The following is a 13094-nucleotide window of genomic DNA, read 5'->3' as shown; positions in this document are numbered from 1 at the left end:
CCTCTGTTTGAAGACCTTCCCCAGTGAAGGAGAACTTGCTACTTCATGTGGCAGCCTGTTCCTCTGGCTGGCAGCTAACAATGTGAAGAAATTCTCCTGAAATCAAAGCTTTTTCTTTGTGGTTTTACCAGTGGGATGGTTTGCCTCCAGAGGTTGTGGGTGCTGCATCACCAGAGATTTTTAAGAAGAGACTGGACAGCCACTGGTCTGAAATGGTATCGGGTCTCCTGATTGAGCAGGGGGTTGAAGACCTCTGAGGTCTCCTCCGACTCTGATAGTCTGTTATTCTACACAGTGAAACTTTGCTGATTAAAATGTCAGGGGTTACCAAACTGAGTCCTTCGGGAAAGGGCGGTATATAAATTCAATAAAATAAAATTAAAATTAAATTAACTCTGCTTCTTTGGCCATTGTTGGACCGATTGCTGAACTGGATGGTCCTTGGCTTGATTGCCTTAAAATCTTTCTACCTGGAATTCTCAGTTTGGGTAATTGAGAGATGAGCAACACAAGCTCTCACAAGGTCAGGCTTAGATGTCTTTTGCCAACTCTCCACAAGCTACGTCAGCAACATCATTTAAACCACAGTTTCCCCAACCTTTTCAGTTGGGGGGGGAGAGGGGAAGAGGGGGTGATTTCGTGTTGGGGGCACGTGAGCACCTGCACTATTCATGACAATGCTGTAGTGGGCCAGAAGCGCCCATGATGATGCTCGCATGAGTGGGGCCACGAACATCCATGAGACTTGCACGTGTGGGGCCACAACTGCCCTCGACACTCACGCGAGTGGGCTCATGAATACCCCCGATGACGCTTGTGCAAGTGGGGCCATGAACACCCCTAATGTGGCGCTGCTTGTGCATCGGCCAGCCACTTACAATAACCCAGTGGCAATTAGGCCATGGCCCAGTAGGGTTCGCGACCCACAGGTTGGAGACTCCTGATTTAACTATATTCTTGGAATGGCCAGAAACACACACAGGCATCCTCCTAAAGGTCCATTCTTCTACAGTTTTGCACTGTCATTTTTTCCCCCAGAATCATCTGTCTCTTCTTCAGAGTTTCTGGATTTGAGCTTCCCAACCTGCAACACACCCATGCCAAAATCTTCTAATTACCCCTATTTTCCATCTGCCTCTTTCCCGACTGCAGGAGACATCCTCGGGGGAGCGATACAGAACCTCCACCAGCTTCTCAAGATGCCCTACGGCTGTGGGGAGCAGAACATGGCCCTCTTTGCCCCCAATATCTACATCCTGAACTATCTCAATAAGACTGGTCAACTGACCAAGGAGATTAAATCCAAGGCCATCGGATACTTAGTGGCAGGTGAGAAACATCCCAAATCAGTCCCACATGAATTCTCCCCTCTTTGTTTTCTTACTGAGGTTGGGAATTTCCACAGGCTTGATCCACAGATTGGCCACTGGTATTGATTAAGAAAGGGGTGCAGTGGCCTAGTGGTTAAGCCTCTGGGCTTGTCAACCGGAAGGCTGGTAGGTCAAGACCCACGTAACATGTGACAGGATGAACTCCTGTTCCTGCCCCAGATTTCAGAAAAGGCAGGCACAGCCACACTCCCCTGTGTATTAATGATTCACCGTGGAGATAGTTAATAGCATCAGATTCCTGGGTGTGCAGGTAACGAGTAGGCTGGCTTTGTTGCTCAACAGTGAGGCACCGGTGAAGCGGACATAGCAGGGCCTGTGTTTTCTGCATCACATGAGAAAAACGCATCTTCCTTCCCAATGTCCTTACCACTTTCTACAGAGGGTCGATCGAGAGCATCCTGTCATATTGCATGACTGTCTGGTTTGGAAGCATCACTGCTTCAGACAGGAAGGCGGTGCAGAGAGTGGTGAGGATGGCCGAAAAGATTATTGGCAGTTCCCTCCCTTCCATCCAGGACATAGCATATAAGCATTGCTGGAAAAGGGTCCGCAGGATTGTCTGGGACACTACACATTCTCTTCACAACTTATTTTCCTTGTTACCTTCTGGGAGGAGGCTTCATGATATCTGAAGTGGAACATCCAGATTCGGTCACAGCTTTTTGTTCCATATGGCATCAACCTTGTGAACTCTCAAGCTTCTTCCTTCCACTATATATTCAAGATGGACAGTGATTAATATTTATAGGTATTTATATGTAAGGAAGTAGGTATATACATATGTATGAATATATAGCATGTTTATATTTATGCTATGTATATGTACACTTCTGAGAGCAGGGCAACAGAATTTCATTTTTAATGTGTTCCAGCGTGCCCACAGTAAAAAAAAAATCATAATAAAGGTTATCTTATCTTATCCTGCTGACTTAGCAGTTTGAAGCATACAAATGTGTATAGATAAATAGGTAGGCAACAGTGCAGTGTGCCTCAGCATATAGTCATGCTAGCCACATGAGCACGGAGGTGTCTTCAGACAATGCTGGTTTCCTTGGCTAGAAAACCGTCCTCTAGAGCAGTGATGGCTGTTATGTATGCAGGCATCTGCATAGCAACAGCCATCAGGGGGCGTGGCCTGGACAGTTTCGGCGGGAAACCTAGGGCCAACCCCATTGGCTGTTAGCTTACCTGGCCAGGTATATAAGGAGGCCAGGTAGCCCTCATTCCTCAGTTCACTTCCCCTTCCAATAAAGAGCTGAACTCACACACCGGCTGGCGTCTCTCTTGCGTCGGACCCACTACACAATAATGGCGAACCTTTGAGAGACGGAGTGCCCAAACTAAAACCTAAAATCCACTTATGTATCATCGGCTGCTGGGTGGGCATGGCCCATTGGGTGGGCGTGGCCAATTGGGTAGGCGTGGCTGCAGTGGTAACGGCAGACTGGGTGGGACTAAAAAGTTCAATCAATCAATTCCAACTATGCTAGATCTTTTTTTCCCTGCGAGAAGTTGAAATTGATTGATTGAACTTTTTTTTGCACATGGCAGTGGAGGCCTAAAGCAAAAAGGTTTTATAAAACCCAGCTGAAGGCCTAGGACTGGAGCAACAGTGCTCATGCCCACAGAGAGGGCTCTGCATGCCTCCTGTGGCACGCATGCCATAGGTTCGCCACCATGGCTCTAGAGTCAGAGGTGACTGGGCAGGGGAAACCTTTCCTTTTATTGATTAAGGATATTGATAGTTGTCCCAAAGATGCTTTTTCACAAGGCAAGTGTACTTTCTTCTTTTTCTTTGAAGACATTTCACCTTATCCAAGAAGCTTCTTCAGCTCTGACTAGATGGTGGGGAATAGAAAGACTTATACTCCTTGCAGACAGCTGGTTATTTGCATTCTTTTAGAGTTGTTAAGGCCACCTGGAGGTTTATCTGTGTCCTCAGGGTCACCTGATTAGTGCAAATGGGTGTGGAGCCTTCTTGGAACTGTTGAAAGGACTGTGTTGTAGACTGGAGATAGACAATGTCGTATCCCTCCCCCTCTGTTGAGAGAGGGCTGTTCAATTTAGCATAGATGGCCTCCTTGATCCCTCTTTCAAACCAGCGGTCCTCTCTGTCCAAAATGTGAACTTTGCTGTTTTCGGAATCCTTCCATTCCCCACTATCCAATCAGAGCTGAAGAAGCTTCTTGGATGAGAAGAGAAACATCTTCAAAGAAAAACAAGAAAGTCCAGCTACCTCATGAAAAAGCCTTTTTGGGACAACTATGACCTGGATCACTTGAGAATCTCGATAGATATTTATTGATTAAGGACATTGTAAATTAGGTCAGGTTTCATTGGCTGAGTCACACTGGAACTCTTCAACTGTTCAGAAGGAAAGGGGCAACCAAATACCTTTCCCTTGGGTCATCCTATAAAGGTAAAGGTAACGGTTCCCCCGCACATGCGTACTAGTCATTTCCAACTCAACTAGTCATTTCAAAGCCGAAGAGCCAGCACTTGTCTGAGGACGTCTCCGTGGTCATGTGGCCGGCATGACTAGACGCCAAAGGCGCACGGAACGCTGTTAACCTTCCCACCATAGTGGTCCCTATTTTTCTACTTGCATTTTTACGTGCTTTCAAACTGCTAGGTTGGCAGAAGTTGGGACGAGTAACAGGCGCTCACTCTGTTACTCACTCTGGGTCATCCTATTGCAGCTTACAAATGGCCAGAGAACAAATTAGAAATATAAGGAGAAATGGATCCAGTTGGAAAGGAGTGCATCCAACAGTTATTCTGAAATTTGTACACTCTCATAGGGAAGTGCTATTTATTGGGAAAAGAAGCTGTAGGCAAGCACAACAGCTAATGATTAAGTTGTAGTTTTTTGGGGAGGGGGGATCTCTGGCCATCAACCAGCCCTGCCTGGTTTAATCCCATTTTGGAAACAATATGGCTTAGAAAGTTGAAGAAGCTCGTTGAATTGGAGTTGAAAGGGGATTTGCGCATGCCTCTTTGCCCACCACTCATGTTCAACTTCTGCTTCAGGCTATCAAAGGCAACTGAACTACAAGCATTCTGATGGTTCCTACAGCACTTTTGGAGAAAGCAGCTCGGCGGAAGGAAATACCTGGTAAGATTTCTTTGTTGTATGAAAAAATAATGCTCAGCGTGGCTGCTCCTCTCCCCTTCTCACTAACAACAAAAGCTAAAAGCACTTGGTAGGCCTTGGAATAGGAAAATCAGGAAAAAAATCAGATCTTCCAAGATGGTCCTCCAGGAATGGTTTTCCTTGTTCCATGTGAAGGAAACGATTCTTTGTGGACCAAGAAGGCCTCATTCTGAAGAAGACTTTACACTACAACAGTTGATACAAAGAAAAATGAAAGCTCTCTTACATTCTGGGCTATCTTGTAGGTTGACAGCTTTTGTGCTGAAGAGTTTCAGCCAGGCGGCCTCCTCCATCTACGTGGACCCAAATCACATCACTGATGCTCAGACTTCACTGGCACTGAGGCAGCAGGAAGATGGGTCCTTCCTAAAAAGAGGGTCTCTGCTGAACAACGCACTAAAGGTATGGAGGTGGGGGGAATATCTGTTGGGTGATAGTTTTGAGTGTGGTTTTGGTGGAAATGAGGTCAGTGTCAAGCTTCTTTCAGACCAGAAAACAATTCAACGGATAAACAATATTCTGGGAACTTTTTAACAACTGCTTTTTATTGTAGCAAAGATAAGAAGCCATTATGGAAGAATTCTAGAGATTGCAGTGCATCAAACCCTACATATAGTGAAAACAGTGTTCAAATTTATGTGCTCAGAGTTGTGCAACAAGCTGTGAACTGCGATTCACAGTTGAGATGGAAGACCTGGTTTCCATCTGTTTCTTGCACTTGTAATTGACAGGTCTGATATTTTATGATTATTTTACTTTTACTATTATTATTATTATTATTATTATTATTATTATTATTATTATTATTATTATTATTTATATTTATTATATTTATTATTATATTGTTTTATTTTTAATTTTATTATGTTAATTTTATTTTATATTTTTATTTTTATTTATTAAGAAAACTTATAAAACCACCCAACTCATGGTGATACCACCCTTCCTCCCTCCCTCCCTCCTTAATTCAGTTCCATTCTGTTCACTTTTCTATCATGCTGATCAATATAGTCCTGATTACCTTTTGATAATTTCTGCCTGATCTTCCCCTAGATTGGAATAACAGTTTTAAAATAGTAATTTGCTGGGAGACCTGTTGACAAGATTGGAGTTGCCAATCGGGCTGGAAATGATCATGTTCTCACATTGGGGATAAATTTTGCATAGTCTAATGAGCTACAACAGGGGTCTCCAAACATAGCAACTTTAAGACTTGTGGACTTCCAACGCCAAAAATTTCCCAACCAGCCATGACGACTAGGCAATTCTGAGAAAAGTTGAAGCCCACAAGTCTTAAAGTTGACCCCTGACCCCTACCAATGTGATTGTGCAAAATACAATATTTGCATAGAGCAGGTTTTTCTTTTCTATTTTTTTTATTGCAATGACTGGGTTAGTCCTCTCTTACTCCAAGACTATCCTTTAGTTTAGGGCCATCATATGTGGGCTGAAAAGTTCCCAATGACCACTAGGTTGGAAACAAAGGGGGTGCAATTTCTGCACCCCCTTTGCTGCCCCCTTGTGGCTTAGCAAATGGCCTTAACTCACTTAGCCACATTGCCTCTTCTTTAAGCATCAAGGTTTTGATTATGAGCAATTGGGGAAGTGGTAGAAGGCCGTACCAGAAGGCAGAAATGGAGAGTTATACTGCCTAAAATAAGATGAAGCTTCAGCAAAGGGCAAAGGAGACATGGAATGAGTAGAAATAGCATAGCACTTAGATTTATATACCACTTCGTGGCGCTTTACAGCCCTCTCACAGTGGTTTACAGAGTCAGCCTCTTGCCCCCAACAATCTGGGTCCTCATTTCCGAACCTCGGAAGGATGGAAGGCTGAGTCAACCTTGAGCCGGTCAGCATCGAACTGCAGTGGGCAGAGTCAGCCTATAACACTGCATTCTAACCACAGTGCCACTTTGGCTCAATGTCAATGGAGGTTGGAAATGTTGACACATCTTCCCTTGGATGGAAGCATCCAGATTATGCATAGGCTGGGGGAGGGGGGAAACACATCCTGCTTTTGTGTGAGTGTGATGGGATACTGATTTTGTAAAGAGGGCTAGAAAGATGACAAAAGGGCTGATATCTGCCTGTCTCCCTTCTTCCAGGGTGGGGTCGATGATAAGGTTTCTCTTTCGACCTATATCACCATAGCTTTGCTGGAAATGCCTCTGCCTCACACAGTAAGTAAACAACCTCTGAATTACTTCAGGGCAAACCATTACTATCTTGTGGCCAAGGAAATTATTACTTGCTAAATTTATTTGCCATGTGTCTCGCCGGGGGTCTATTCTAGGCAGCTTCCAAGAATGAAAAGGAAGACTTGAAAAGAGTGTGAGCAATAAAATAAACAAGGGGTCTCTAAACCTGGCAACTTTCAGATTTGTGGATTCCAATTCCCAGAATTCCTCAGCCAGCAATGCGACCTTTGTGATGATGCTCGCACAAGTGGGGCTGTGCATGCACGTGCATACATGCCCATACACGCCCATTTGGCCAGCCACTCACGCAGCCCGGTGGCCAAAAGGCTGCAGCCTGGTAGACGGCTGCAGCCCACAGGTCGGGGACCCCTGACCTAGGCGACTGAGAATCGACATAGTCACTGGCATTTAGCTATACCCCAGGCAGAATGTGAAATGCTCCTGCTGAACTTGTTTCCTGCAGAATTACGGGCAGGGAGTGAGAAAGGTGTGATGACCCAGGGCACAGCACAAAGGCAATGCAGTCAGCTGGCAATGTAAACAGTTCTTTAATTGCTGCAAATTTCCTCCCGATGCTCCGTTTGCTGGCAAGTCTCCAACAGTAGAACACACACACACACACACACGCACCTCTCAGCTGACGCTGGCTGAAAGCAGTTTCAATACAGCCTGATTAGTATAAGAATGTACCCAAGGCCATATAGATAACAAAGAAGAAAACATAAACGTAACGAGTCCATTTGAATCCCAGCTTGCCTGAGTCGTTTTCAAAGAGAGAATCCGAAATACAGTCCGAGGTCATAAAAACGTTCAATCCACATGGTCAGCTAGTCGGGTAGTCAACGTGTCCAGGTTTTCCAAACAGAAGGCATAGAACAAGAGCAACAATACACAACCCTCCCAGGATTCAATGTTTGTTCCCAACAAATGCCCCACCCCACAGCGTCTCCTTAAATCTCAATCCCCAGGTGTGCCTTGCGGCGTGGGGCAGGATGCTGTCCTCCCGAGCAATTGAGCCTGCCTGCGTTGTTCCCTCCTTCTTTCCACTCTCCGTGCTGTAGGATCAGGTGGGGGTGGGCCTTGCTCCTCACCTGAGCTCTTGTCTCCCCTGTCCCAAACCTGAAGGGCCCTGGCCTTACCTCGGCCTGCTCTTCCCCACAGTCCTCTGAAGCCACAGACACCTGTCCCTCGGCCTCCATAGGATCCTGTTCCAGCTCCATTTCCTTCTCAGATTCAGGCTCAGATGGAGGAATGACACAAGGCCTGGATCCAAATTGAACCAGACTTTGTGAACCCATCAAGTTTTTGTCAGTGGCTACAATTGCCCGCCTTATGTTTTTCACCCTCGGCAGCACATTTTGGTACGAAATGCCTTGCATTTCCTGGAGATGGCCTCTCAGGCGGAAGAGATCCACATTTACTCCCGGGCTCTGCTGGCATATGCCTTCACTCTGGCAGGGAATGAGGAGAGGAGGCAAGCGATGTTGGAGTCGCTTCAAAAGCTCGCTGTGAAGGAAGGTAAGAAGCGTGCGCTTGAGGCAAGGTGGACGTATGATGCTCAGGCTGTTGTGCAGGATGCTCGATGAGCAATGGAACTGTCAGCCCTCTTGCGTTCTGTGTCGGACGTTTGTGGAGTTTGGCTTCTTCTGGTGCTCTGCTGCTTATTTATTAAATTTATATAGCCAGCCACTTCACATACAAGTAGTCCTGGACTTACAGCCGTTCATGTAGTTACCGTTCAAAATTACAACGGCAAAGAAAAAAGTGACCTATTAACCATTTCCCACGCTTGCAACTGTTGCAGCATCCCCATGGTCACGTGATCGAAATTTGGTCGCTCGGCAACTAGCTCACGTTTATGACAGTTACAAGGTCCTGGCGGGGTGTGTGTCACGTGATCCCCTTTTGCAACCTTCTGACAAGCAAAGTCAAAACGAGAAGCCTGATTCCCTTAACAACTGGGTCACTAACTGAACAACTGCAGTGATTCAGTTAATAATTGTGGCAAGGAAGGTTGTTAAATGGGACCAAAAAAAAATCACTTAACAACTGTCTCTCTTTGCGATGGAAATTTTGGGCTCAGTTATGGTCATAGGTCGAGGACTATGGGAAGGAGGTCAAAAAAAGTCAAGATGGTAATCACATCGGTGCGATTGAAGTCCTACTCTCTTTCTTTTTAAAGTCCAGAACCATGAGACAACAGTTTGAAGCAGTTTGAGCAAATTTATTTATTTATTTATTAATTGATGGGATTTATATCCCGCCCTATCTCCCGAAGGACTCAGGGCGGCTAACAACAAAACATATAATAAATACAGAAATTAAGATAAAAATAAAATTAAAATCATCTGTGCAATAAATTAAAATTAAAAACTAAAAATAAATTAAAAATTCTAAATATAATTAATTAAAATGCCTGTCAGTCCAGGTCAGTCTGGTGGAAAAGGAGTGTTTTGAGGCCGCGGCGAAAGGATTGGAGATTTTGGGCCATCCGAAGCTCAGGCTGCTGACCCCCATCTGCCCATCTATTAGATCAGCGAGCTTCCCCCCCCCCCCGACGGAGGTCTTTGGGATGATGGCCACCGTCCGATGGTTTGAGCGCCATTTAAAACCCTCCTGAACTGGTCTGGAGGGTGGAATCACCAGGGACCACCTGAAGCTAAAAATGGAGGTGGGATGTGCCGGATGGCCCCCGAGATAGCAGTTATCCCCTCGGGATCATACTTGAAATCTAGATGCTGCCCTGATTCACTGGATATAAGAAGGGGAGAAGGTCCAGTACAATTATGGGGGTCTTTGGTGCTCTCTGAGCTTGGTGGTTTTCTTACTGACATTTCATGACCAAACCACCCATATTTCCCCCGAAGATAAGACTGAGTCTTGTATTAATTTTTGCTCCAAAAGATGCATTAGTGCTTATTTTCAGGTGAGGTCTTGCTTTAAGTATTAATTTCAATAATATTATTTATTTATATTTAATGATATATTAATGGTATTATTTTATCATTCAATACGCCCATCATATGTTGCAATGGACATGCTAACTGCGTTTGTCTGGCTGACAATGAGGGTTTATTTTGGGGGTAGGGCTTATATTATGAGCATCCTGTAAAACCATGCCAGGGCTTATTTTCCGGCTGGCTCTTATTTTTGAGGAAATACGGTAGTAGCATCATCAGATTATGTTATTGGAGCCAATCTCAATACAGATAGTTTTAGCCTTCCTGAGGAGTTGATTTCCTGGTCTGGTCTACATGCTGGGTTAACAAATGATAAAAAAATTGGAGAGTTACTCAATGAATGGCATGCCAAGCTTCAGACTTGGTACTTAAGGGTTGTGGATAACACAAGAGAAGAAGCAATGGTTGGAAACTAATCAAGGAGAGAAGCAACCTACATCTAAAGAGAAATTTCCTGACAGCCAAGAACAATAAACCAGTGGAACGGCTTGTGGGTGCTCCATCAGTGGAGACTTCTAAGAAGAGATTGGACAGCCGTTTGCCTGGAATGGTATAGGAGCTTCTGCTTGAGCAGGGGGTTGGACTAGAAGACCTCCAAGGTTCTTTCCAACTCTGTTATTCTGATAAATAGAACAATATGTCCTTGAGATGCCAAAGGTACTTGACCAATGGTGCTGCCTCGATGGGGCAACCCAATGCTAAAACCCTTCATTCTCTTTCTGAAGAGGATGGCTCCATCCACTGGGAGAGACCTGAGAAGCAGAAGAAGACCCCCAATCTTCCATATTACCACCCCCTTGCTCCCTCTGCTGAGATAGAGATGACCGCCTACGTTCTCCTTGCTTACGTGGCCAAAGAACCATCCCCGTCCCAGGAAGAATTAACGACAGCGACTGCCATTGTCAAATGGTTGATCCACCAACAGAATCCCAACGGAGGATTCTCTTCGACGCAGGTACAGTCCCTCCCTATGGATTTTCAAAGGATACTGGAAGATGTTGCCATACTCTCTGCACCAACTTGGGGGGCCTGATGTTTTTCCTGATATGCCCTCCAGATGTGTTGAGTCTTAACTCCCAAGATTCCAGCTGAGGTGCGCAATCCAAGAGAGATGTCCTAGCTTTGCTTTCTCTTGCAGGATACGGTGGTGGCTCTCCAGGCCCTCTGCCAGTACAGGAAAATTACTTATTCTAAGGATGGCGTTGACGCCAGAGTGACCTTGAGTTCAGGAGATGCTGTCCTGACAGAATTCCATGTCGACAGCACCAACTCTCTGCTGCTCCAGTGCCAGGATCTGCCCCAAGTGCCAGGGGACTATGTGGCTGAGGTCACCGGTTGCATCTTTATGCAGGTGAGTGTCCTGGGTCAGCCACTGAAGAAGGAAATTGCTTTCCATTGCCAATAAAGATTGCTTGGACAGATTGAAATGGTATACAGATAGTCCTTGACTTACCACCATTCATTCGTATGTAAAGAATGGTTGCTTGAATTGCGTATGTCTAGTTTAACAAAGAGAAGGTCTTGGGGTGACATGATAGCAGTCTTCCAGTATCTCAGGGGCTGCCATAAAGAAGAGGGAGCCAAGCTATTCTCCAAAGCACCAGAAGGCAGGACAAGAAGCAACATATGGAAATTAACCAAAGAGAGAAGCAACCTAGAACTAAGGAGGAATTTCCTGACAGTGAGGACAATTAATTAGTGGAACAACCTGCCTCCAGAAGTTGTGAATGCTCCAACACTGGAAGTTTTTAAGGAGAGACTGGACAGCCATTTGTTTGAAATGGTGTAGGGTTTCCTGCCTAAGCAGGGAGTTGGACTAGAAGACCTCCAAGGTGCCTTCCAACTCTGTTATTCTATTGTATCCTATTTAGTTTCAGGATCCAATCTGGGTCGGTCACTGGGACCAGAGGTTTTGTCTTCTGAGCTTTCGGACTCGTGCTGGAGCCCATCTTCAGGCAACTTGTCTCCAGCAGAGTGTGTGGTATTTATAGTGCCTGTTGTAAGTGGCTTTTTAGATGTTGATTGGGGTGTGTTGATGGCTGGCTTTTAAGTCTTTGGCTGTTGTTTGCTTCTGCTGCCCAGCCGTCACCTTCTAAGTACTTGGTAGGCTGGTGGTAAATCAGCACTCCTGTTAACTGACGGGTCCATTTCCCAGGCTTCAATCACTTTCCTGGCTGTTTTTGTGCCTGCTCATACAACAATCTTAGTAGCTGCAAAATTGAATGTGTTTCCTTGTTCAGTGCAAAGTGAGCTATCATTGCAGTGTGAGGCTTTCTCAGGCTTCAATCACAGTGATTGAGCAAACAAGCTAACGACTTAAAAGCCAGCCATCAACACACCCCAATCAACATCTAAAAAAGTCACATACATCAGGCACTATAGATACCACACAGTGAAGAGCACACACTCTGCTAGAGAGAGTCCAAAAGCTTGGAAGACAAAGCCTCTGGTCCCGGGAAACGACCAAGATTGGATCCTGCAACATTACCCTGGGACGCATATATTCACCTTCATTCATTCATTTAGTGACCATTTGAAGTTACAACAGCACTGAAAAGTGTACCCATGGCCGTTTTTCACGCTTATGATCATCACAGCATCCCCTATGGTCGTGTGATCAAAATTCAGCTGCTTGGCAACTGGCTCATATTTATGACAGTTGTGGTGTCCTGGGGTCATGTGATGCCCCTTTGCGACAAGCGAGGTCAATGGGGAAGCCAGATTCACTTAACAGCCATGTTGCCAACTTAACAACTGCAGCAAGAAAGGTTGTGAAATGGGGCAAAATTCACTGAACGACTGTCTTGCTTAGCAACAGAAATTTTGGGCTTTTTTGTGGCCGTAGCCCATGCAATATTACGTGTATTGCACAAGCCCCTCCTTTACTTTTCTGGGTTTTGATGCCATTATGTGGCGGAGCCTGTGTTGTGACAACACCGCCATCCTCGGTTGCCACAGAAGCATAAGAGCACCTGTTTGCGATGGTGGCGAACATACGTGAATATGGTACCAGTAAAGAGAATTTTGGACTGGAAGGAGATAGAAATGTTCTTTGATAGCTTTCAGGTTTCCCACAATCCTCCTTGGAGAATGGAGCTCCATGTTTGTTAATCTCCAAGTCTTTTGTGAGCACCACGTTTGTGGTCACAAACTGTGTCACCTGAAATCCTTGAGGGTGAAGAACCTCTGTCTGGCAGGGACTAAATTTAGAGGCATCGCCTCAGACAAATTCTGAAGGTATTTGCGGTAGGTTGAATAGTTCCAGGACTGTGTTCCCTGCCTTTGCGAAGTGACGGATTCTCCCACTCTGCGGGCCCTTCTGCGTTCAAATCGTAACCATGCCTCTCGCTTACCACTGGTCGTTTGGAGAGAGACACAAGTGTGCTGC

At 45.4% G+C, this 13094-nt stretch overlaps 1 protein-coding gene across 1 annotated transcript in view; it reads left to right on the top strand.

The window, feature by feature from the left end:
• The window catches only part of LOC310634717 (alpha-2-macroglobulin-like), a gene marked incomplete at its 5' end in the record, with an annotated part of 88928 nt that overhangs the window by 67307 nt on the left and 8527 nt on the right, over nucleotides 1-13094 (top strand). Inside the window, 7 exons of the mRNA XM_083353251.1 lie at nucleotides 1153-1329; nucleotides 4422-4506; nucleotides 4791-4947; nucleotides 6654-6728; nucleotides 8099-8264; nucleotides 10432-10661; nucleotides 10845-11057. Of these exons, the coding sequence (XP_083209377.1) occupies nucleotides 1153-1329; nucleotides 4422-4506; nucleotides 4791-4947; nucleotides 6654-6728; nucleotides 8099-8264; nucleotides 10432-10661; nucleotides 10845-11057 (1103 nt within the window). The remainder of the gene's footprint in view (nucleotides 1-1152; nucleotides 1330-4421; nucleotides 4507-4790; nucleotides 4948-6653; nucleotides 6729-8098; nucleotides 8265-10431; nucleotides 10662-10844; nucleotides 11058-13094) is intronic.

The sequence above is a fragment of the Vipera ursinii genome (assembly GCF_947247035.1).
Source record: "Vipera ursinii genome assembly, chromosome: 2".
NCBI lineage: Eukaryota > Metazoa > Chordata > Lepidosauria > Squamata > Viperidae > Vipera > Vipera ursinii.
Note: the sequence above shows the minus strand (reverse complement) of the source record. Positions and strands in the feature narration are given on the sequence as shown.